The sequence below is a fragment of the Symphalangus syndactylus genome, chromosome 4, assembly GCF_028878055.3.
Source record: "Symphalangus syndactylus isolate Jambi chromosome 4, NHGRI_mSymSyn1-v2.1_pri, whole genome shotgun sequence".
Taxonomy (NCBI): Eukaryota; Metazoa; Chordata; class Mammalia; order Primates; family Hylobatidae; genus Symphalangus; species Symphalangus syndactylus.
This window is the reverse complement of record NC_072426.2, coordinates 41,980,199-42,007,023: the sequence shown is the minus strand read 5'-3', so window position 1 is coordinate 42,007,023 and position 26,825 is coordinate 41,980,199. Positions and strand designations below refer to the sequence as shown.

At 38.0% G+C, this 26,825-nt stretch overlaps 1 protein-coding gene across 5 annotated transcripts in view; it reads left to right on the top strand.

Moving 5' to 3' along the window:
- Positions 1–26,825, top strand: part of CTNNA3 (catenin alpha 3) — a 1,903,490-nt gene that overhangs the window by 110,637 nt on the left and 1,766,028 nt on the right. For 3 of the 5 annotated variants that reach the window (XM_055274451.2, XM_063637177.1, XM_063637176.1), the window contains one exon: positions 1,663–1,766. In XM_055274451.2, coding sequence (XP_055130426.1) covers positions 1,668–1,766 — 99 coding nt within the window. In that variant the 5' untranslated portion in view covers positions 1,663–1,667. Of the gene's footprint in view, positions 1–361; positions 439–1,662; positions 1,767–26,825 lie in introns of those variants that run through there. The other 2 variants (XM_055274452.2, XM_063637175.1) reach the window with 2 other exon arrangements.

Genomic DNA, 26,825 nt, shown 5'->3' with positions numbered 1-26,825 from the left:
AAGAACAAAGCAAGGCAGCAATCTTGACTTGATTTTTATGTAGGATAGTACCTGTCGTAGAGGGGTAACGAGTAAATCCTTCTGTGAGCACTTATTTGATAGAACCCTAAGGCTATACACTGAAGGACATATCCTATTGCACAGATTGGCTCTGGGCTATGCAGAAAGGTCACCACAGGTATAGGCTGTCAATTTAGATTTCCCTGTGTTAGAAGGAATCAAAGTGGTAGGTGAAATGATTGAAAAACCAAAATCAAAACCAAACCAAACTAAAACATTTCAGTTCTAGAAATGCATTTGAGAGAAACCATTTGGCAATAGTGTTTGGAGCCTTTCTTGAAGCGTGTCTCTTACATTGCAGCTGAATCGCTGAGAAAAGAGACCATGTTTCTACATTTAGAAGGAAAATAAAATCAATGCAAAGGAGAGAAAAACAAGGTAAAAAAGGGCTAAACTGTAGGGCTTTGACTTTATATGTTGATGTGTCATATGCCAATAACAGTAATTTGAAACTTTGACTTGAGAAGAAACTCAAGTAATATCTTTTCACTTAATAGAATTTGAATAATTATTTTTTCAAGGCAAAATCTTTCAAAAAGTAAAGGAATTGTAGCCACCCTGTAAGTGGCTTGTGATAGAGTTAAGCACAGACTAGGAACAAGGACACACTTGGCAGGTTTGAAGGGGCAAATGGGGCCTTGGGCAGGCCATTTGGGTTATTTTCAATAAGAGAAAGAGAACTATCTAGAAATGTGCTACATTTCAGGATGTGTGCTCTCTCTTTGCAATCAACGATGCCAGTGGGTTTCATCTAAAATTCTTAACACTTACTGTAGTTTTTAATAGATGAATAAATAATATATTATAGCTATTTGAAAACATGGCTAGAATTTTTGAATGTTAATCCGACTATGACATGCCACATATGGTCATTTGGTATAAATGTATATTGTTAGGCAAAAATCTCACTGAATTGATTTTTAAGGATAATTTTAATGCCTTAGAGAATGGCTTGCAATTCTTTTTTTTTCTTCTTATTTTGTCTTGACCAAATATCAATGCCTTTTCAGGGGCTTCTGTCTTTTTACAACAACTGTGCAATTTATATTAGTTTCTTTTCCTGTCCAAGAAGGTAAATTGCCTTTAACCTTCTCCAATCAAAACCCTCAAATAAACAATCTCTAAATCAAGTAAAGACATATCTTTACTTGTTTCCATGTCTTTCAAAGGTTTACTTGTTCCTTGTCTAAGGCATCATTAACAAGAAGAAGCAAAATATGGGCGTAGGCTGCCTCAGTGCTGTGATTTCACAGAAGCCAAAGGACTTGAATGCTGTTAAGATGTGTCCTACCTTTCTGATCACTTAAGACTACTGATCAAATACAAACCCACCCTGGATGAGTTGTTAATTTAATAATGAACATACTTGTGTAGATTAATTTGTTATAGGACCTAAGCCCAGACAGCATGACTTCAGGGAACAGTTGAGGAATATCTTCTTTCTCTGAAGGTAGATTTTGTAGCCTGGTCCTCTGAGGGCTATGGTTGATGTCAGGAAGAGGTGCTGAATATAAGTTTTACCTATTCCATGATTTTCATGAGTGTTCTTCTTTAGAAAACAGTTTTCTTTATTAATAAGCATCTTTTTGTGTTTGTGCACAGGCAGCATGTCAGCTGATACCCCAATCACATTGAATATCGATCCTCAGGATCTGCAGGTCCAAACATTCACCGTAGAGAAGCTACTGGAGCCTCTCATAATCCAGGTATTAATACCATGGAAATTATGATATATATTGTAACTGTAGAATAATGAAAAATATGTGGGAAAAATGAATAATGAAGAAATAAAAGTTTTGATTTTTATATATGAATATGTCATCTAAAATTGTCCTTTAAAGAGTGTTAAGATGTGAAAAGTAGGTATGTATGTTGTTAAGATGTGAAAAAGTATGTATTCTGAAAGTTTCCCCCACATTCTCTTTTAGCAAGAATAGCAGTAATAATATATATATATATATATATATATATAATTTTCAGAGTACCTTTATATAAATTATCTTCTTTGATAATCATGAAAACTGAATGAGGCAGGTAACATGGTTAAAACCATCTTTATTATATAGATGAGGAAACTGAGGCCTAGAGAATTTCACCAACTTGCCTCAGGCACATGGCATCTCATTTGCCAAATGGGAAATTACCTTTAAAATACTAAAATGTATGAGAAAAGCAGCTATTTAAAGGAATTCTGTGATGAAGTCCTTCATAAGGTGAATAATCCTTTGATGATATGCATAATGATTCTCTGACTTTTCTTATTATGTCAGTTGAGATTTCATGTATTGGATTTTCTTAGAGCAGGGCTTGAAGAAACTTACACAGTGGTATAGATTTAAATTTTTGTCCTTAACCCACAATTTGTGAGGGAACTCCCCTTTAGGCCTACCTTACATTTTGCCTCCTAATACGAGATTCAAGTCCCTTTTGCCAGGGACTCAAAGAACCCAAGGATTACTTGGGTGAAAAACTATGCTGATCTTTCCTCAGATAATTTAAATATGTTTTGCTTTTCTTTTTTGTGACATGGATATGGGGAGGGGAGTAGCTCTGAGAATAGACTTTGTATATATTTTTACAAGTTTACATATTTTTATTGATTTGTACATATTGTACAAGTTGATATCTGCTACTCGAAAGACAATTCAAAACATGTGCGTGTCTGATGATACCTTAATAGTTAACTTTGGCAGTCTCAACGGCACTAATATCTGGTGTGAAATTTATACTAGATGACTGTGGAGACTTCATTAAAGTCCATCTTCGCCACTCACTAAACAGTTTCATGTTAAAAGGAAAAAAGGCTGGGCGCAGTGGCTCATGCGTATAATCCCAGCACTTTGGGAAGCCAAGGTAGGAGGATCGCTTGAGTCCAGGAGTTAAAGACCAGCCTGGGCAACATAGTGAGACCCTGTTTAAAAAAAAAAAAAGAAGGAAAAACCCTGATTTGTTTTTCTAATTAAGTTCACAAAAAAATTGGAATGTCAAAAAAAGTTAAAAAAAAGAATAAAAACACTCATAATTTTACCAAGAGATAAAGGTTAATGTTTTGGTGCATTTACTTCCAGTACAATAAAGTTATGGGAGATTTTTATTATCTTTGTACTTTGTAATATTAAAGAATATATCTTCTTTATATAGATCTTTACATGTATATATATTATATATATATGAAGAATATATATATATGTTAACAAGTGGAGCTAGTACTATATATGCAGGATTTAATCCCACTTTTCCATTTTAAATTATATTTAATAATTTCCCTATTTATTTGTAAGCATGATTTAATAAAACTGCTATTTACTTATATATGATATGGCTGCACTACAGTTTTTTTAAAGTAGCTTCGCGTTTTTGGACGTTTAGGGTGTTTCTATTTTTTTCCTATTATAAATATTGCTGTGCTGAACATCTTTGTATATATATTTTTGTCACCAATCTGTATTATTTCACTAGAATTAGTTACAAATGTAAGAGTTAATGGCCAAGATATGAGTATTTTTATACTTTTTCATACATATCACCAAGTTTTTTGGGGACAGTTTTAAATGAGTTCTCACAAGTCATTTAAGGTTTTTTCCTATCCAATTATAAGGAGTAGGAATAGGGAAATGACCTTCATTTTAGAGATGGCTGGTGAAAACAAATACATTAATGCTAGTTTATAACCCTTATTTGCTCTATAACAATGGAACATTACAGTTGGTCACTTAAAACTTGCTAATCACAAAGGTTGCTGATATATTGCTTATAAACAGAGAGAGTATCATGGGGAAACTACTTTTTATATTCTAACTGAAACTAATAGATATTTTGCTGTAGTCAAGTACATTGCTAAAGAAGTTAATAGAAAGTATTCTAAGTAAATTCACATTAAAGTGTAATGCTAGTCACAGTGTGTGTGTGTGTGTGTGCGTGCGCATTTTATGCATGTTCTAAATAGATTATAACCATCTATAAGCATTTATTGAGTTCACCTATAAAATTAGAAAGATGAAAATGACCTGAGTAATCTTGTTTGATTGGAAAGAAATGTATCTCTTTTAAAAAGTGTGATTATACTAGTTTTAGAGGGCTTTTGATGTTTTTGGATTCAAACTTTTCATGATTCACAAGTAGATGAGTCACAGAAATGAACTCATTACCTTTTACATACCAGACAGTTCTGTTACATGTAAATATAATTGCTAATTTTGTCTTCCTTAAGATTGATGTCAATGTTTTCAAAATATTCACTGATTTCTTAAAAGTACTTTGGTATACAACATCAGTGTCTCAGGTACAAAAATGATTTTGTGGTCTTAGCAATACTCAAGTGATATTAAATTAAAATATTAATAATTTATATAATATCAACTTATGCAATAACTATCTTATAAAGCAGAATTCTATTTAACAAAATTATTTATATACACTCTTGTTTTTTTTTTATAATGGGATTCTCCTTATCAAAAACCAGTACATTTCAAAGTCAAAGAGTTATATTTTAAAATAACTGATCTTTTTGGATTTGATGTTCAGCCTTCTTATATCTGTCACTTTGATCATGTATTACCCACTGACACAAATAAAATATCTCATTAAATTATATTAAAGGTTTTTTTTTCTAGGATAACATCATGTTAAGTTCTTATTACATTCTTTTTTGTTTTTCAAAAAGTGTTTATTTTTATTTTTTTAGATAAGAATAGCTGTTTAAAATTTACAAGAAGAAACAAACCACTCCATCAAAAGGTGGATGAAGGATAGGAACAGACACTTCTCAAAAGAAGACATTTATGTGGCCAACAAACATATGAAAAAAAGCTCATCATCACTAGTCATTAGAAAAATGCAAATCAAAACCACAATGAGATACCATCTCATGCCAGTTAGAATGGTGATCATTAAAAAGTCAGGAAACAACAGATGCTGGAGAGGACATGGAGAAATAGGAATGCTTTTACACTGTTGGTGGGAGTGTAAATTAGTTCAACCATTGTGGAAGACAGTGTGGCAATTCCTCAAGGATCTAGAACCAGAAATACCATTTGATTTAGCCATCTCATTACTGGGTATATACCCAAAGGATTATAAATCATTCTACTATAAAGACACATGCACATGTATGTTTATTGGAGCACTGTTCACAATAGCAAAGACTTGGAACCAACCCAGATGCCCATCAATGATAGACTGGATAAAGAAAATGTGGCACATATACACCATTGAATACTATGCAGCCATAAAAAAGGATGAGTTCATGTCCTTTGCAGGGACGTGGATGAAGCTGGAAACCATCATTTTCAGCAAACTAACACAAGAAGAGAAAACCAAACGCCACTATTCTCACTCATAAGTGGAAGTTGAACAATGAGAACACATGGACACAGGGAGGGGAACATCACATACTGGGGCCTGTTGGGAGGTGGGGGCTAGGGGAGGGATAGCATTAGGAGAAATACCTGATGTAGATGATGGGTTGATGGGTGCAGCAAACCACCATGGCATGTGTATACCTATGTAACAAACCTGCATGTTCTGCACATGTATCCCAGAACTTAAGGTATAATAAAAGAAAAAAAAAAGAATAACCTGTTTATTTGAAAAGACTAAGTAGACCTCAATATTTATTTTTCATCAACTTTTAAGTTCAGGAGTATATGTGCAGGATGTGCAGATTTGTTACATAGGTAAACATGTGCCATGGTGGTTGGCTGCACAGATCATCCCATCACCTAGGTATTAAGCCCAGCATCCATTAGCTATTCTTCCTGATGCTGTCCCTCCTCCCACCCCTGCTGACAGACCCCAGTGTGTTCCCCCCATGAGTCCACGTGTTCTCATCCTTCAGCTCCCACTTATAAGTGAGAACATGTGGTGTTTGGTTTTCTGTTCCTGCATTAGTTTGCTGAGGATAATGACTTCCAACTCCATCCATGTCCCTGCAAAGGACGTGAACTTGTTCCTTTTTATGACTGCCTAGTATTCCATGGTGTATATGTACTGCATTTTCTTTATCCAGTCTATCACTAATGGGCATTTATGTTGATTCCATGTCTTTGCTATTGTGTATAGTGTTGCAGTGAACATGCATGTGCATGTATCTTTATAATGGAATGATACATATTCCTTTGGGTATATGCCCAGTAATGGGATTGCTGAGTCAAATGGTATTTCTGCATCTAGGTCTTTGAGAAATCGCCGTGCTGTCTTCCACAATGTTTTAACTAATTTACATACCCACCAACAATGTAAAAGCATTCCATTTTCTCTGCAACCTTGTCAGCATCTGTTGTTTTTTGACTTTTTAATAAGCATTCTGACAATGAGATGGTATCTCATTGTCATTTTGATTTGCATTTCTCCAATGATCAGTGATGTTGAACCTTTTTTTTTTGAGACAGAGTCTTGCTCTGTCACCCAGGCTGGAGTGCAGTGGCATGATCTCAGCTCACTGCAACCTCCATCTGCTGGGTTTCAGTGATTCTCCTGCATCAGCTTCCTGGTAGCTGGATTTACAGGCACATGCCACCATACCTGGTTAATTTTTGTATTCTTAGTAGACACGGGGTTTCACCATGTTGGCCAGGCTGGTCTTGAACTCCTGACCTCAGGTGATCCGCCCGCCTCAGCCTCCCAAAGTGCTAGAATTGCAGGCATGAGCCACTGCACCCAGCTGATGTTGAAATTTTTTTCATGTTTATTGGCCGCATGTATGTCTTTTTTTGAGAAGTGTCTGTTCATGTCTTTTGCCCACTTTTTAATGTTTTTTTTTTTTTCTTGTAAATTTGTTTAAGTTTCTTGTAGACTCTGGATATTAGACCTTTGCCAGATGAACAGATTGCAAAAATTTTCTCCCATTCTGTAGGTTGCCTGTTCACTCTGATGATAGTTTCTTTTGCTGTGAGGAAACTCTTTAGTTTAATTAGATCCCATTTATCTATTTTTGCTTTTGTTGCAATTGCTTTTGGCATTTTCATCATGAAATCTTTGCCTGTGCCTATGTCCTGAATGATAGTGCCTCAATTTTCTTCTAGGGTTTTTATAGTTTTGGGTTTTACATTTAAATATTTAATCCATCTTGGGTTACTTTTTATTTTTATTATTATTTTTTATTTACTTTAAGTTTTAGGGTACATGTGCACAATGTGCAGGTTTGTTACATATGTATACATGTGCCACGTTGGTGTGCTGCACCCATTAACTCGTCATTTACATTAGGTATACCTACTAATGCTATCCCTCCCCAATCCCCGTGACCCCACAACAGGCCTGGGTGTGTGATGTTCCCATTCCTGTGTCCAAGTGTTCTCATTGTTCAATTCCCACCTATGAGTGAGAACATGCGGTGTTTGGTTTTTTGTCCTTGGGACAGTCTGCTGAGAATGATGGTTTCCAGCTTCATCCATGTGCCTAAAAAGGACATGAACTCATCATTTTTTATGGCTGCATGGTATTCCATGGTGTATATGTGCCACATTTTCTTAATCCAGTCTGTCATTGTTGGACATTTGGCTTGGTTCCAAGTCTTTGCTATTGTGAATAGTGCCGCAATAAACATACGTGTGCATGTGTCTTTATAGCAGCATGATTTATAATCCTTTGGGTATATACCCAGTAATGGGATGGCTGGGTCAAATGGTATTTCTAGTTCTAGATCCTTGAGGAATCGCCACACTGACTTCCACAATGGTTGAACTAGTTTACAGTCCCACCAACAGTGTAAAATTGTTCCTATTTCTCCACATCCTCTCCAGCACCTGTTGTTCCCTGACTTTTTAATGATGGCCATTCTAACTGGTGTGAGATGGTATCTCATTGTGGTTTTGATTTGCATTTCTCTGATGGCCAGTGATGATGAGCATTTTTTCATGTGTCTTTTGGCTGCATAAATGTCTTCTTTTGAGAAGTGTCTGTTCATATTCTTCGCCCACTTGTTGATGGGGTTGTTTGTTTTTTTCTTGTAAATTTGTTGGAGTTCTTTGTAGATTCTGGATATTAGCCCTTTGTCAGATGAGTAGATTGCAAAATTTTTCTTCCATTCTGTAGGTTGCCTGTTCACTCTGATGGTGGTTTCTTTTGCTGTGCAGAAGCTCTTTAGTTTAATTAGATCCCATTTGTCAATTTTGGCTTTTGTTGTCATTGCTTTTGGTGTTTTAGACATGAAGTCCTTGCCCATACCTATGTCCTGAATGGTATTGCCTAGGTTTTCTTCTAGGGTTTTTATGGTTTTAGGTCTAACATTTAAGTCTTTAAGATGGCTTGAATTAATTTTTGTATAAGGTGTAAGGAAGGGATCCAGTTTCAGCTTTCTACATATGGCTAGCCAGTTTTCCCAGCACCATTTATTAAATAGGGAATCCTTTCCCCATTGCTTGTTTTTGTCAGGTTTGTCAAAGATCAGATAGTTGTAGATATGTGGCATTATTTCTGAGGGCTCTGTTCTGTTCCATTGGTCTATATCTCTGTTTTGGTAAAAGTACCTTACTGTTTTGGTTACTGTAGCCTTGTAGTATAGTTTGAAGTCAGGTAGCGTGATGCCTCCAGCTTTGTTCTTTTGGCTTAGGATTGACTTGGCAATGCAGGCTCTTTTTTGGTTGTATATGAACTTTAGTTTTTTCCAATTCTGTGAAGAAAGTTATTGGTAGCTTGATGGGGATGGCATTGAATCTATAAATTACCTTGGGCAGTATGGCCATTTTCATGATATTGATTCTTCCTATCCATGAGCATGGAATGTTCTTCCATTTGTTTGGGTCCTCTTTTATTTCATTGAGTAGTGGTTTGTAGTTCTCCTTGAAGAGGTCCTTCACATCCCTTGTAAGTTGGATTCCTAGGTATTTTATTCTCTTTGAAGCAATTGTCAATGGGAGTTCACTCATGATTTGGCTCTCTGTCTGTTATTGGTGTATAAGAATGCTTGTGATTTTTGCACATTGATTTTGTATCCTGAGACTTTGCTGAAGTTGCCTATCAGCTTAAGGAGATTTTGGGCTGAGATGATGGGGTTTTCTAGATATACAATCATGTCATCTGCAAATAGGGACAATTTGACTTCCTCTTTTCCTAATTGAATACCCTTTATTTCCTTCTCCTGCCTGATTGCCCTGGCCAGAACTTCCAGCACTATGTTGAATAGGAGTGGTGAGAGAGGGCATCCCTGTCTTGTGCCAGTTTTCAAAGGGAATGCTTCCAGTTTTTTCCCATTCAGTATGATATTGGCTGTGGGTTTGTCATAAATAGCTCTTATTATTTTGAGATACGTCCCATCAATACTTAATTTATTGAGAGTTTTTAGCATGAAGGGCTGTAGAATTTTGTCAAAGGCCTTTTCTGCATCTATTGAGATAATCATGTGGTTTGTGTCGTTGGTTCTGTTTATATGCTGAATTACGTTTATTGATTTGCGTATGTTGAACCAGCCTTGGATCCCAGGGATGAAGCCCACTTGATCATGGTGGATAAGCTTTTTGATGTGCTGCTGGAGTCGGTTCACCAGTATTTTATTGAGGATTTTCGCATTGATGTTCATCAGGGTTATTGTTCTAAAATTCTCTTTTTTTGTTGTGTCTCTGCCAGGCTTTGGTATCAGGATGATGCTGGCCTCATAAAATGAGTTAGGGAGGATTCCCTCTTTTTCTATTGATTGGAATAGTTTCAGAAGGAATAGTACCAGCTCCTCTTCGTACCTCTGGTAGAATTCAGGTGTGAATCCGTCTGGTCCTGGACTTTTTTTGTTTGGTAGGCTCTTAATTATTGCCTCAGTTTCAGAGCCTGTTATTGGTCTATTCAAGGATTCAACTTCTTCCTGGTTTACTTTTGGGAGGGTATATGTGTCCAGGAATTTATCCATTTCTTCCAGATTTTCTAGTTTATTTGCATAGAGGTGTTTATAGTATTCTCTGATGGTAGTTTGTATCTCTGTGGGATCGGTGTTGATATCCCCTTTATCATTTTTTATTGCATCTATTTGATTCTTCTCTCTTTTCTTCTTTATTAGTCTTCATAGCAGTCTTATCAATTTTGTTGATCTTTTCAAAAAACCAGCTCCTGGATTCATTGATTTTTTCAGGGTTTTTTGTGTCTCTATTTCCTTCAGTTCTGCTCTGATCTTAGTTATTTCTTGCCTTCTGCTTGCTTTTGAATGTGTTTGCTCTTGCTTCTCTTGTTCTTTTAATTGTGATGTTAGGGTGTCAATTTTAGATCTTTCCTGCTTTCTCTTGTGGGCATTTAGTGCTATAAATTTCCCTCTATACACTGCTTTAAATGTGTCCCAGAGATTCTGGTATTTTGTGTCTTTGTTCTTATTGGTTTCAAAGAACATCTTTATTTCTGCCTTCATTTTGTTATGTACCCAGTAGTCATTCAGGAGCAGGTTGTTCAGTTTCCATGCAGTTGAGCAGTTTTGAATGAGTTTCTTAATCCTGAGTTCTAGTTTGATTGCGCTGTGGTCTGAGAGACAGTTTGTTATAATTTCTGTTCTTTTACATTTGCTGAGTAGTGCTTTACTTCCAACTATGCGGTCAATGTTGGAATAAGTGTAGTTTGGTGCTGAGAAGAATGTATATTCTGTTGATTTGGGTTGGAGAGTTCTGTAGATGTCTATTAGGTCCACTTGGTGCAGAGCTGAGTTCAATTCCTGGATATCCTTGTTAACTTTCTGTCTCCCTGATCTGTCTAATGTTGACAGTGGGGTGTTAAAGTCTCCCATTATTATTGTGTGGGATTCTAAGTATCTTTGTAGGTCTCTAAGGACTTGCTTTATGAATCTGGGTGCTCCTGTATTGGGTGCATATATATTTAGAAAGCTCTTCTTGTTGAATTGATCCCTTTACCATTATGTAATCGCCTTCTTTGTCTCTTTTGATCTTTGTTGGTTTAAAGTCTGTTTTATCAGAGACTGGGATTGCAACCCCTGCCTTTTTTTGTTTTCCGTTTGCTTGGTAGATCTTCCTCCATCCCTTTATTTTGAGCCTATGTGTGTCTCTGCACGTGAGATAGGTTTCCTGAATACAGCACACTGATGGGTCTTGAATCTTTGTCCAATTTTCCAGTCTGTGTCTTTTAATTGGGGCATTTAGCCCATTTACATTTAAGGTTAATATTGTTATGTTTGAATTTGATCCTGTCATTATGATGTTAGCTGGTTATTTTGCTCATTAGTTGATGCAGTTTCTTCCTAGCCTCGATGGTCTTTACAATTTGGCATGTTTTTGCAGTGGCTGGTACCGGTTGTTCCTTTCCATGCTTAGTGCTTCTTTCAGGAGCTCTTTTAGGGCAGGCCTGGTGGTCACAGAATCTCTCAGCATTTGCTTGTCTGTAAAATATTTCATTTCTCCTTCACTTATGAAGCTTAGTTTGGCTGGATATGAGATTCTGGGTTGAAAATTCTTTTCTTTAAGAATGTTGAATATTGGCCCCCACTCTCTTCTGGCTTGTAGAGTTTCTGCTGAGAGATCAGCTGTTAGTCTGATGGGCTTCCCTTTGTGGGTAACGCGACCTTTCTCTCTGGCTGCCCTTAACATTTTTTCCTTCATTTCAACTTTGGTGAATCTGACAATTATGTGTCTTGGAGTTGCTCTTCTCGAGGAGTATCTTTGTGGTATTCTCTGTATTTCCTGAAGTTGAATGTTGGCCTGCCTTGCTAGATTGGGGATGTTCTCCTGTATAATATCCTGAAGAGTGTTTTCCAACTTGGTCCCATTCTCCCTGTCACTTTCAGGTACACCAATGAGACATAGATGTGGTCTTTTCACATAGTCCCATATTTCTTGGAGGCTTTGTTCATTTCTTTTTATTTTTTTTCTCTAAACTTCTCTTCTCGCTTCATTTCATTCATTTGATCCTCCATCACTGATACCCTTTCTTCCAGTTGATCGAATTGGCTACTGAAGCTTGTGCATTCGTCACGTCATTCTCGTGTCAGGGTTTTCAGCTCCATCAGGTCCTTTAAGGACTTCTCTGCATTAGGTATTCTAGTTGGCCCTTTGTTTAATATTTTTTCAAGGTTTTTAACTTCTTTCCCATGGGTTCAAACTTCTTCCTTTAGCTCGGAGAAGTTTGATCATCTGAAGTCTTCTTGTCTCAACTTGTCAAAGTCATTCTCTGTCCAACTTTGTTCCATTGCTGGTGAGGAGCTGCGTTCCTTTGGAGGAGGAGAGGGGCTCTGATTTTTAGAATTTTCAGTTTTTCTGCTCTGTTTTTTCCCCATCTTTGTGGTTTTATCTACCTTCGATCTTTGATGATGGCGACGTACAGATGGGGTTTTGGTGTGGATGTCCTTTCTGTTTGTTAGTTTTCCTTCTAACATTCAGGACCCTCAGCTGCAGGCCTGTTCGAGTTTGCTGGAGGTCCACTCCAGACCTTGTTTGCCTGGGTATCAGCAGTGGAGTCTGCAGAACAGCAAATATTGGTGAACAGCAAATGTTGCTGCCTGATCATTCCTCGGGTTACTTTTTGTATATGGTGTAAGGTAGGGGTCCAGTTTCAATTTTTTGCATGTGGCTAGCCAGTTCTCTCAGCACTATTTATTAAATAGGAAATCTTTTCCCCATTGCTTGTTTTTGTCAGGTTTGTCGAAGATCAGATGGTTGTAGGTTTGTGGTCTTATTTCTGAGTTCCCTATTCTGTTCCATTGGCCTACGTGTCTGTTTTTATACCAGTACCATGCTGTTTTGGTTACTGTAGCCCTGTAGTATAGTTTGAAGTTGGGTAATGTGAAGCCTCCAGCTTTGTTCTTTTTGCTTAGGATTGTCTTGGCTATTTGGGCTGTTTTTTGGTTCCAAATACATTTTAAAATAGTTTTTTTCTAATTCTGTGAAGAGTGTCAGTGGTAGTTTAATAGGAGTAGCATTGAATTTGTAAATTCCTTTGGGCAGTATGGCCATTCTAACAACATTGATTCTTCCTATCCATGAGGATGGAATGTTTTTCCATTTGTTTGTGTCCTCTCTGATTTCTTTGAGCAGTGGTTTGTAGTTCTCCTTGAAGAAGGCTTTCACTTCCCTTGTTAGCTGTGTTCTTAGATCTTTTATTATTTTTGTAGCAATCATAATTGGGAGTTCATTAATGATTTGGTTCTCTGATTGCCTGTTGTTCGTGTATAGGAATGCTAGCAATTTTTGCACAATGATTTTATATCCTGAGGCTTTGCTGAAGTTGCTTATCAGCTTAAGGAGCTTTTGGGCTGACACAATGGGCTTTTTCTAGATATAGGATCATGTCACCTGCAAACAAAGATAATTTGACTTCCTCTTTTCCTGCTTGAATACTCTTTATTTCTTTCTCTTGGCCTTATTGTCCTGGCCAGAACTTTTGATACTATGTTGAATAGGAGTGGCGAGAGAAGGCATCCTTGTCTTGTGTGTTTTCAAGGGGAATGCTTCCAGCTTTTGCGCATTTAGTATGATATTGGCTGTTGGTTTGTCATAGATGGTTTTTATTTTTTTGAGGTATATTCCTTCAATACCTAGTTTATTGAGAGTTTTTAACATGAAGGGATGTTGAATTTTATCAAAGGCCTTTTCTACGTCTGTTGAGATAATCATGCGGTTTTTGTCTTTAGTTCTGTTTATGTGATGAATCACATTTGTTGATTTGCATATATTGAACCAACCTTTGCATCCCAGGGATGAAGACAACTTGATCATGGTGGATAATTTTTTTGATGTGCTTTTCGATTCAGTTTGCCAGTATACTATTGAAGATTTTTGTTTTGATGTTCATCAAGGATTTTGGCTGGAAGTTTTATTTTTTTGGTTGTATCTCTGCCAGATTTTATCAGGATGATGCTGGCCTCATAGAATGAGTTAGATAGGAGTCCCTTCTTTTCAATTTTTTGAATAGTTTTAGTAGAAATGATACCAGTCCGTTTTTGTACCTCTGGTAGAATTCAGCTATAAATCCTTCTGGTCGTGGGCCTTTTTTTGGTTGGTAGGCTATTTATTGCTGCCTCAATTTCGGAACTCATTATTGGTCTATTCAGGCATTCAGTTTTTTCCTGGTTCAGTCTTGGGAGGGTGTATGTGTTCAGGAGTTTATCCATTTCTTCTAGATTTTCTAGTTTATGTGCGTAGACGTGTTTATAGTATTCTCTGATGGTTGTTTGTATTTCTGTGGGGTCAGTGGTGATATCCCCCTTATCATTTCTGATTGTGTTTATTTGATTCTTCTCTCTTTTCTTCTTTATTAGTCTAGCTAGTAGTCTGTCTATTTTATTACCTTTTTCAAAAAACAGCTCCTGGATTCATTGATTTTTTTGAAGTTTTTTTTTGTTTATCTCCTTCAGTTAACATCTGATTTTGCTTTTTTCTTGCCTTGTGCTAGCTTTGGGGTTTTCTCTTGGTTCTCTAGTTCTTTTAGTTGAGATATTAGGTTGTTAACTTGAGATCTTTCAAGCTTTTTGATGTGGACATTTAGTGCTATAAATTTACCTCCTAATGCTGCTTTAGCTGTGTCCCAGAGATTCTGGTAAGTGGTCTCTTTGTTCTCATTAGTTTCAAAGAACTTCTTGGTTTCTGCCTTAATTTCATTATTTACCCAAGAGTCATTCAGGAGCAGGTTGCCTAATTTCCATGTAGTTGTGTGGTTTTGAGTGAATTTCTTAATCTTGAGTTCTAATTTGATTGTGCTGTGGTCTGAGAGACTGTTTGTATTATTTCAGTTCCTTTGCATTTGCAGAGGAGTGTTTTACTTCTGATTATGTGATCAATTTTAGAGTATGTACCATGTGGTGAATGAGAAGAATATATATTCTGTTGTTTTTGGGTGGAGAGTTCCATAGATATCTATTAGGTCTACTTGATCCAGAGCTGAGTTCAGGTCCTGAATATCTTTGTTAATTTTCTGTCTTGATGATCTGTCTAATATTGTCAGTGGGGTATTTAAATTTCCCAATCTAAGTCTCTTTGTAGGTTTCTAAGAACTTGCTTTGTGCATCTGGGTGCTCCTGTATTGTGTGTATGTATATAGGATAGTTAGCTTTTCTTGTCAATTTGAACCCTTTATCATTATGTAATGCCCTTCTTTGTCTTTTTTGATCTTTGTTGTTTTAAAGTCTATTTTGTCAGAAACTAGGAGTGCAACCTCTGCTTTTTTTCTGTTTTCCATTTGCTTGGTAAATTTTCCCCCATCCCTTTATTTTGAGCCGATGTGTGTCTTTGCATATGAGATGGGTCACTTGAAGACAGCGCTCTGATGAGTCTTGGCTCTTTATCCAACTTGTCATTCTGTGTCTTTTAATTGGAACATTTAGCCCATTTACATTTAAGGTTAATATTGTTGTGTGAATTTGATCCTATCATCATGATGCTGGCTGATTATTTTGCAGACTTGTTTATGTAGTTGCTTCATAGTGTCACTGGTCTGTGTACTTCAGTGTGTTTTTTTAGTGGCTGATAATGATTTTTCTTTTCCATATTTAGTGCTTCCTTTAGGAGCTCTTGCAAGGCAGACTGGATGGTGACAAATTCCCTCAGCATTTGCCTGTCTGAAAAGGCATTTCTTCTTCATTTATGAAGCTTAGTTTGGCCAGATATGAAATTCTGGGTTGGAATTTTTTTTCTTTAAGAATGTTAAATATTGGCCCCCAATCTCTTCTGCCTTATAGGGTTTCCACTGAGTGGTCTGCTGTTAGTCTGATGGGCTTCCCTTTGTAGGTGACCTGGCCTTTCTTTCTGGCTACACTTAACATTTTTTCTTTCATTTTAACCTTGAAGAATCTGATGATTATTTGTCTTGGGGTTGATCTTCTCATGGAGTATCTTACTGGGGTTCTCTGCATTCCCTGAATTTATATGTTGGCCTGTTTTGCTAGGTTGGGGAAGTTCTCCTGGATGATATCCTGAAGTGTGTTTTCCAACTTGGTTCCATCCTCCCTGTCTCTTTCAGGTACTCCAATCAGTCATAGGTTTGGTCTTCTTATGTATTCCTGTAGTTCTCAGAGGGTTTGTTTTTTCCTTTTCATTCTTTTTTCTCTAATCTTGTCTTCCTGCCCTATTTCAACAAGATAGTCTTCAAGCTCACTTTTAATGGGGTTTTTATGGGGTCTTTTTTGTTGGTGTTGTGTTGTTTTCTGTTTGTTTTTCTTTTAACAGCCAGGTAACTCTTCTGTTGGGCTGCTGTGGTTTGCTGGGGGTCCACTCCAGACCCTAGTTGCCTCGGTTTTCCTCATACCTGGAAGTATCATCAGTGAAGGCTGTGAAACAACAAAGAGAGCAGCCTGCTCCTTCTTCTGGAAGCTCTGTCCCAGTGGGGGTACTGACATGTTGCTGTTCCTAATATGCCTGTAGAAGGTGTCTGGAGACTCCTGTTGGGAGGTCTCACTTGGTCAGGAGGAATGGGATCAGAAACAGTCTGGATGCTTTCTGGTGGAGCAGATATGCTGTGTTGGGGTGGGGGTGGGGGACCCTTCTTCATCTGGACCGTTTGTATTCTCCAAAGCTGGCAGGCTGGAATGGCTGAGTCCACTGAACCACAGAGATGGTGGCTACCCCTCCTCCTGAGAGCTCCATCCCAGAGAGAGATCAGGGCTTTGTCTGTAGAGCCCTTGCTGGGGTGGCTGAAACCCCCACAGGGAGGTCCCACCTTGTGAGGGGGAATGGATCGGGGTCCTACTTAAAGAATCAGTCTGGCTACAATCTGGCAAGGCAGCTGTGCCATTGTTGGGGACCCTTCTTTGTCTGGACCATTTGTATTCTCCAAAGCCATCAGGCTGGAATGGCTGAGTCCACTGAACCATGGAGATGGTGGCTGCCCCTCCCCCACGGAACTTGGTCTCATCTCAGGTCTCATCTCAGCCTGTTGCCATTGGCTGGTTGGAATTCCAATCAGTGGGTCTTAACTTGTGGGGTGCTGTGGGAGCGGGCCTGCAGAATGACGCTGCTTGGCTCCCTGGTTTTAGCCCCCTTCCTAGGGATATATACGGACAGATCTCCCGGCTTGCCAGGGATCCTGGGGCTGGAGTATGGAAAACTCCTGGGTCTCTGTGTGTGCCTGAATGGTTGCTCTGCCAACATTCTACACAGTTCTGTGTATCAGACCCAACGCCCTGGTGGTGTGGGCTCACGAGAGGATCTGCTGATCCACGGATTACAAAGATCCGTAGGAAAAGCGTGGTTTTCCAGGTGGGGTCTCACAATCACTTACTGCTTTACTTGGCTGAGGGTGGGGGTTCATTTGGCTCCGTGCTGCTCCCAGGTGGACCATCGCCCCACCATGCTTTTCTTTGTTCTTCGTGGGTCAAATTGTTTGCCTAGTCAGCCCCAATGCAAGAACCTGGATACTTCAGTTGAAGGTGCTGAATTCACTTGCTCCTTTCCTTCCTCTCTGAGTGCGCAGACTGCAGCTGCTTCTAATTGTCCATCTTGGTCCCGGCAGCGAGGTTGGGGCTCGGAATCTAGCCGCCGCCATCTACCCCAGGGGAGGAGGAGAAGGAGTGGTTTTTTTTTTTATTTTAATATATTTAATGGACAAGTAATGAGACAAATAAAAATTCTGTACATTCAAGGTGTATGATGTGATGATTTGATGTATGTATACAATGTGTAATGATTACCACAGTCAAATGAATTAACACATCCATCTCTACCCATAGTTACCACTGTGTGTGTGTGTGTGTGTGTGTGTGTGTGTGTGTGTGGCTGAGACACTTAAAATCTACTTTCTTATCAAATTTCAAGTAAATAATACAATATGTTAACTATAGTCACCATGCTACACAGTAGAGTCCCAAAACTTATTCATCTTAAAACTGAAATTTTGTATCCTTTGATCAACAATCTTCCCCATTTCCCCAATTCGCTAGCACCTGGAAACCACCCTTTTACCCTCGGCTTCTTTGAATTTAACTTTTTTAGATTTCACATATAAGTGAGATCATACAGTATTTGCCTTTTGGTGTCTGGCTTATTCCATTTAGCATAATGTCCTCCAGGTTCATCCATGTTAGAAAATGGCAGGATTTACTTTTTTTTATGACTGAATAGTATTCCATTGCATAAACACCACATTTTCTTTATTCATTCATCTGTAGATGGTTGTTTCCATATTTTGGCTACTGTTACAAAGAGTGTTTAATTTGAAATATTTACATGGTTTAAGTACATTATATAGTCTCTGATTACACTGGAAAACATTCCAAAAGAAGTTCATGTCTTTAAGTTCACATTGCCACCAGCTAAAGTTATTAATTCAGTAGTCCCATTAAAAATTTCTTCACTTTCCTCATGGTTTATCTTCATGTTATATTCCTTTGCTTCCAGGGTTCCACAGAAATTACTTACCACCTCTGTATATAACTCAAAGTCAAAATTACGTTTTAATTTTTGGAGTAATTGGTCATAGATACTATTATGTCACTCTAACTTCTGAATTCATTTCTTCATAAATCTTTATTCTGCTCCTTTATGGTTACCAAAGTCTTCCCTACCAAACCTGATTTATCTTTAACGTATTTTTTTTTCTCTTGGGCACAGGCAAATTACTAGGTCATTTTGCAGGGATATTCAGCCTGGGATATATTTCAGTCATTCACTTTCAGTTTCTTGTGTGATAACTTACACAGTTGCATCCCTCTGTAATAAATTCGTCCAATGGATCAGAAATAATTTCTCAGCAATTACATTTTTATGATTGCAACTGTAGGCATCTGCACTTTATCACTTTCAAGATCCAAGTTTGGCAATGCAATGCAGAAAGTCTGTTTATGCAGAACTGTGCTTCAAAGAATTTACATCTGTATGTTGTATACTCTCTGAAGGGGATATAAACTGTTAGATCATGCTACAGTCATTATATAATGAAACTGTCTATAATCTTATTTGCTGCAAAATACAGTTTGGTAGGTGTCAGATTTATGTTGAATGTGAGTTAAAAGAATCAACTTACTCAAAATCCCTTAAAATAATAGTAATAACAAACTCTTTATAGTGTGTTATCTTTTGTAAAGCTTTTTTTTTGAAGGGCAAAGGTCAAATGTATTTTCTGACTGTAAATATATCCCATATTTTCAAGAAGTAAATCTAGAGTTAGATGAACAGTAATAAACATTATTTCTTTGTCATTCACCTCCAAGTATTGTAGGACCTCTTGGCCTTTTTTTTCATTTCTACCTCCATAGTGTCTCCCACCTGTCCCCTTGGGGATAGCTTTTAATACTCACTGGGGCAAGTTTACCTACCATCCCCTGTATTAGTCAGCATAAGCAAGATTATGCTGTGATAAGAAGACAACCCCCAAATCTCAGAGGCTTAATAAAATTTATTTCCTGCTCAAGCTACAGGTCCAATGTGAGCTGGGGTTTCTGCTTGGGACAGGCACTCAGAGACCCAGGCTAATATAGACTTATCTCAACATGTGCTTCCACTGTCATTGCAACTGGGGAAATGGAAGATGATAAATCATGTGAGAACTCCTAAACTGTTCACTTGGACATGACATATGTCAATTCTACTCACATTGCTTTTGTCAAAGCAAGTTATGTGGTCAAAGTGGATGTTGGGTATGTGATCCTGCCCTGTGCCCAGAGGACAATGGGAATATTTGTGAACAGCCTTAATAACTATTACATTCCCTTTGCCTTCTTTTTAGGGGTTCCTTTTGTTAAGTCTCTGTAATGCTCTCAAGACACTTTGGCACCCTTGTTACAGCTAACTTTATCGGGGTGGGCAACTGACTTAGTGACACTCAGTTATAGGTTGGGAAGAACCCTGTGAGGTGCTCTGCCGTGAGAGCTCTGCCTCTGGGGGATGATCATGAAGTGGTCCTCTTTGAGGAGTTGACTATAATCTGAGATTTAAGCAGTTAGTACCTAGGGTTAAACAGTTCTATTAGGTGCAAAGCTGAAAGATACACAGAAAGTAGAAACGGGGGAAGAGTTGAGTCATAGTGAATGTGGCATTTTCAGGTTTGGATTCACAAACTCCTGCTGTTCAGGAACAATAAGATTACCTAGTTGCCAGGGTTTTAACAGATTTTTTTCAGTTTCCAAACCACATTCTATTCTCAGAATTATACTTCAGCCTCTGTGGGACTCATTGTTTTCAGTTCCCAGAGCACTGGGCCATGTAGGCCAGATGCTTATCCTTATGTAATCTGATTCCCTGGCCTCCTACTCCTCTTGCAAGTTCAAAGGAAGTCCCATTAGCAGAAGCAATCCAGAGTTACTGTAATTGACCTCACTTGCTTGTGCTAGAGTGGGGATTTTCCTATAAAACCTCTTTTCTCTTCTGCTCGTCCTCACATTTCCAAATTTTGAAGTCTCTGAATTATGACTCACTTGTGCTCCCAAATCAGCGTATCTGCCATGTATTCCAGTTTTGTCTGGCTTCAGCTTGTTGCTGGTGGATGGTGACTGCTGCCAGTGGTACTCACTGGGAAACTGAAAATGAACATGCCAAGGTAGCCATGTCCTAGTGGCTTCAAAGCGGTGTAGCGGTGAAGGCCAAATTTCTCCTTTGCCCTCTGGAAGTTCAGGTGAAAAATCAATTGAGAAAAGGCAGATTAACAGGAGAAAGGACATATAAAATTTATTTCAGGGTGCATAACACAGGGGAATTGTAGCCTTTAAAAAGTTTTTTTTTTTTTTTTAACTCTGGAGAACAAAACATAAAAAGAATTAGCCTAAACAAAAAGTCATAAATAATCATTTCAGTCTTTTATCAGTTCAGTCCCATGTAATTAATTATTGTTCTGCTTGATGGTAGTTTAGCAATTTTATGAGTCCAGTTTTTTTTTTTTATTAGAGTTCTAGAATTTTTACACAGTTCATTGATTCACTTATACAGTTTCAGAGTTGTCAGAAACCTTTATTTGTCAGTGTTATTTCCGTGAACTTCTTTGAAGACCCACGCTTCAGGATTTGAGAAGAGCTTTCAAGAAAAAAAAAGCATCAGAATAAAACAATTAACTGTGGACAATGGGACTTAAAATGGCCATGATTAAATAAACAATTGACAAAGATAATTGGTCTTTTTTTTGTGGCCTACAACAATTCAACATAGCAGTGATAATTATGACTGACAACATATACCAAGATATATCATATTTTAAGAAGTCTCATACAGTTTTGGAACACATACTAATAAGATAGCCATATAAATATAACTCAGAAAAAAGGTTAAACATTATTTCTTATTTGACAGTGCTTCCCATATAATTTAATATATCAACTAAACCTGTTTATTATTTCTCTTTTGGATACTTCAGGGGTCTTTGGGAAAATCCCAAAGTTAGTTTGAAGTCAAAAAGACTTACTTTAGAATTTGAAGGTTGATTTTGGGAAGCTTGTCAAGTATGTCAAACATTTAAAATATTTGATCAAAAATTACTGTGAAATAAAGTCATTCATTTAGCCGGTGTAATAAAGGATTTCCAAAAGCCAAAACCTTTATTTACTCTTTGACAGTTTGACAGAGATGAGACTTAGTTTTTCAAATACTCAAAAGACCTATTAAGATAGCATGAGGCACACAAAAGCTGTTTCTCCCTTTTTTTTTCTTTGCAGTTTACTCAAAATGTGAACCAAAGTCGTTTACTATTTCTTATTGATACTATATGAAAATCTTGTTCAAAGGAGAAAATAAAATTCTAGTTTTGTAGACTATTTTTGATTTTAAGGCTTAGTTTAAAAACAAATAGTAAATTTATTTAATTTCATTCACTTTAATTATTTTGAAATTCTCTTTTTTCCTCAACTTTCTATACCCATTTAGTTCTATTTATATCATTTTTCTCATTTTGAAACAACCTTTACATAATCTCTGAACTATATAAAATTGCTTTTCCTCAACAAAAGCACATCGTCGTACCTTATAACATTTTATTTCCCTTACATACTCCATACATAGTTTATCATATATAGTAGTTTTAATTATATACTAATTATAATAGTAACTCTTAGTAACCCTAATTTCTACTGAAAACCTAGGAAGTAAGTAATTTTGAACTGTTTTATATCAGTGTTTGTAAATGAAAACCATTTTATAATTTTTAGAAAGATATTTCATCAGTTTTTTGCTCATTAACAGATACAGATATATTTAGCTTTTCTATGCCATATAAGAACATGATGTCAAAGTTATCTAAACTTTATGCTTAATAATTAATGTTTTAGTATTTTAACTTACTTAGAAATGACTCAAACATTTCATGATTCTCTACTACTTAACATAACATGTCCTTAAGATTTTAAATTATTGAAAAATATTTTTTAACAGTTATATTTGAATTATTCATGGAAAATAAAGCTATTTATTTAGATTATTATGTATTTTTTTTTGAAAAAGCAAAACCAGCATCAGCTAGTTTTATCTTAACTCAGGCCTTTGAGATACTGGACACAGGTCCCTCCCCATTGTACCTGCTCTAGTTGTCCTGGGTTCTGAGTACCCATGTGGCACCCAGGATGACTATGAAGGGTAGGGCCTGTCTGAATCCCGGATTTGCACACCCAATATAGGGCCCAGGGCAGAGGACGGACTTGTGAAGACAATGTTGGGAGGATCTGACCCCTCTCAGCATGACCAAGAGGCAGAGCTGGACCAGGGAGGATGGGGCCATATGGGACTTGGCTCAACAAGCCACAGTAGGATGTGTGTAAGGCTTTTGGGAGCCCAGCAGCCAGCACTTACAGTTTTAGTTTATATACAATCAAGAAAATGTCAAGAATATCATAGAAACAACAGTTTTATGACCTTAAAACATCTAACAGAGATAACATAAACCTGTGTGACCAGTAGACCTAGGCAAAAATGTCTAAATTAAATTTTGAAGACATTTTTATTTTACTAGCAATTTTAAAACTAGCTTTATTTACCAAAGATTTATTAAAGTCAAGGGAACTTGAAAAGTTTTGGGCTAGTTATATAATTTATGAGTACTCATTTATTTTTAAGTCAATTTGGTATCATGTAGATAATATGGAAACACATGTATAGACAAATACATACATGTAGACACAACATACAACACACACGTATACATGTATGTATACAAAAGTCAAATAGATGAGGGAGTTTAATGCAAAAAAGAGTAGAGATTTTAGACCTGTGACGAACCCATTCATGACTTTTGAGGCTCCATGAGGAAAACAGAGAACCCCAAAACGGAATCAGTGGTACCTTTTTGTTGTGGTTCTCAAGAGGCTTCAGGGTCACTCAAAGTCTCATCTAGATCCCTTCATTTGTATCAGAGGTAGAGGAAGGAAGGAGAAGTAAACTTTATTTTTTTAAAACTTTATTTATCTGAACTTCAGTTTTTTTTTCTTTTAAACCAAAGGTAACTACCAAGTGATTCAGAACCAAAAAAGCCTTTTATGATTTAACCAAGGGAGCACAAGACATCTCCAAAGAGGTACAAAGAAGCAGTCTTCACAAAATCCAGAGCCACCCCACAAAGACATCTGGAAGAAAATGGAGACTTAGTGATGAACAGGAACATAACTATCCATGGAAGGGAAAAAGATCAATGACAAATGGGTACCCCAAAAAGTCAAGGGTCACACAAATATAAATTCAAAACAAGTAATTCAAACTTCTTGTTCTTTTTTTTTTTTTTTTTTTGAGACAGGGTTTTGCTCTGTTACCCAGGCTGAAGTGAAGTGATGTAATCATGGCTCATAGCAGCCTTGATCTCTGGGCTCAAGTCATCCTCCTATCTCAGTCTCCTGAGTATTTGAGACTACAGATGCTTGCCACCACACCTGGTTAATTTTGTAAATTAAATTTTTGTAGAGAAGGGATCTGTCTCAGGCTAGTCTCAAACTCCTGGGCTCAAGTGATCCTCCTGCCTCAGCCTCTCAAAGTGCTGGGATTACAGGCATAAGCCACCGTGCCTGACCCTCAAACTAATTTTTATAAATGTTTCCTTTAACCCCTGAGTTAAAGGATTTACATCTCCAAGGGGCTGGTTCCCTGACTAGAAATCAAACCTGAGCTGAGGCAATGAAAGAGTGGAATCCTGGCCATTAGACCACAGGCCAGAGTGCCTTTTTGCAGATCCTAGATGGATCCAAAGCAGGCAATTTAAGTGTACAGGATTTTAAGTTTCCTTTGAATATTATTTCTGCTTTAAAAATCTTACTAAGGGCCGGGTGCGGTGGCTCACGCTTGTAATCCCAGCACTTTGGGAGGCCGAGGCGGGCGGATCACGAGGTCGGGAGATCGAGACCATGGTGAAACCCCGTCTCTACTAAAAAATACAAAAAATTAGCCGGGCGTGGTGGCGGGTGCCTGTAGTCCCAGGCTGAGGCAGGAGAATGGCGTGAACCCGGGAGGCGGAGCTTGCAGTGAGCCGAGATTGCGCCACTGCACTCCAGCCTGGGCGACAGAGCGCGACTCCGTCTCAAAAAAAAAAATCTTACTAAGAGAATTTCTAAGCTATATTCTTTTAATATTTTTAAAAATAGGTATGAATAAGATAGCTGTTTAAGACAAGCACTCTCTAAAAAGTTTTCTTTTAAGTATAGCTAATTTATTTATTCCTTAAGTGACTTAAGTTAATGAGCCATTTTCATGGAGTCTCAGAGGTAGCTTTCCAGGTTTAGACTATCATGGACAGTATAAGTGGCAGTATAAAAATGGGAAGATGATGTAGTTCTCATGATCCCCTCAAAATTCACTTTCAGAAATAGTCTAATATAGCAAAGGACACTTGTGATAGATGGTTGAGGAGATGTTTGTTCATATGGTGCCTCCAGTATTGAGGAGGGAGGGGCGCCAGTCATAGATCTGTTAATCTGTGACACTGAGTAGCTCCTCCTGGGATTGGACTTTCCAGGACTATCCAGGCAACAAGAGTTAGGACAACAAAAGCCCCTTATGGATGGGATTTCTTATTTAAGAAAAACTTTGCTGAGAGCTTGGCACATTTGGAACAGAGTGTGCTGCTTAATATCTTAGGTACCTCAGGGTTCCTAGTCCTTTTAGGCTGGCCACTGGATGTGGCCCAAAAATCATGCCCACTGGATGGCAGAGACCAAGAGATAGGGCTCCTACTTGGTCAAAAGTCAAGCTCTCAAGGACATAAAATAAGAGGGACTCTTCACAGAAAGAGAGACAAAGGAAAAAATAAAGACTACTTCTGTGAGGAAAAGGGTTGGACAATATGAATTTTCATAGCAAAAACATACCAGAGTCATTACATCTTAAGACTAGTCATACAAATGCTTTTCTCTCATCAATCTTAAATTTGGAAAGGAAAAAGAGACAAACTGATTTTTCTTGTCTGCTTGACCAGATTCTGCAGAGAGAGAGACTGGGAGTCTGACTGGTAAGAATTTCTTATCATTCTGTTCGCCTATCAGGTCCTGTGTTCCTTTGACTGCAGCTTCCAGAGGAGCAGAGCAGTTTTGGTTATCCCACCAACAATGCCAAACAGGTCAAAGGGATTGCTTCCTCTTTGCCCTCTGAAGTTTTGCTGAAAAATCAACTGACAAGAGGCAGATTAACAGGAGAAAAGACATACAAAATTTATTTCAATGTGCATAACACAAGGGAATAGTAGGAGAATGATTACCTTATAACCCAACGGGTACAGATGCTTATATACCCTTTTTCATAGAGGAGGGGAGATGGGGGAAATGTGTCAACTTGGGGTGTAGTAAATGATTTTTAGGGGAATTCAATGGGCTTGGAGAACATACAGTGGCCTGGGACAAAGTTTGTTGGGCCCGCAGAGCATGGTTTTTGACAAACGTCTGTCCAGGTGTGTTGACAGACTTCAGTCTACCTGCCTGTGATTTGAGTTATTAATAAATTGATGAAAACTCAGGGAAGGGACCAGAAGTAATTGTTTTTTTCTTTGGCGAGTCTGGACATTAGGCAGATAAGGGAGTATCAGAGTAAAGCTTCTTCCAGTGTCTGCTGGTCCCCAAGGGTGTTTAATTTAAAATAATTGGCCAGGCGCAGTGGCTCATGCCTGTAATCCCAGCACTTTGGGAGGCTGAGGCAGGCAGATCACCTGAGGTCAAGAGTTCGAGACCAGCCTGACCAACATGGAGAAACCTGTCTCTACTAAAAATACAAAAAATTAGCCAGCTGTGGTGGTGCATGCTTGTAATCTAATCCCAGCTACTCAGGAGGCTAAGGTAGGAGAATCGCTTGAACCCGGGAGACAGAGGTTGCAGTGAGCCGAGATCGCACCATTGCACTCCAGCCTGGTCAACAAGAGTGAAACTCCGTCTCAAAATAATAACAATAATAAACATACCAGGGTACCATATTTTGGGGTGAAATTCCCTGGTCTCCTTCAGCTGCCAATCCTCAAGGTGGTAGAATGGTGCTAGGCTCCTACAAAAGAGGGGAGAATGCCTCTCTTCCCAATTCTGTGCTGCACTCTCTCATATGGGCCCCAGTGAAGTAATGATTGCACCTAGAGTCACACACGATTCCTATGAAAATGATCCCTTTCAGCTTCTTCTCTACTCTCTCCCCGCTCCTTATTAGAGTCAAGGCCAGTCCTAGTGACTGCATGGGGAGTAGTTAGTCCTAGGTTTTCCAAGCACCATGTTTTTCTTTCCTGCCTGGCTCCTACGGAGAACCTCTCTGCTACACCCCGCTCTCATCAAAATTCCTTTCTACTCTCCTTGACCACAACCCCCTCTAAAGGCAGCAAGCAATCATATATATCAATTTATGCAAAGAGATGCCTAGATGCCCAAAGAGTTAATTTTCCACTGCTCTACAGACAGATTTGATTGGCTTTCAGGTAGCAGGGAGAGAACATGTCTGCCCCCTTTGGCTTCTTAGCCTCCTAGAATATAATTTCCTTTGTTTCTTTCAGAA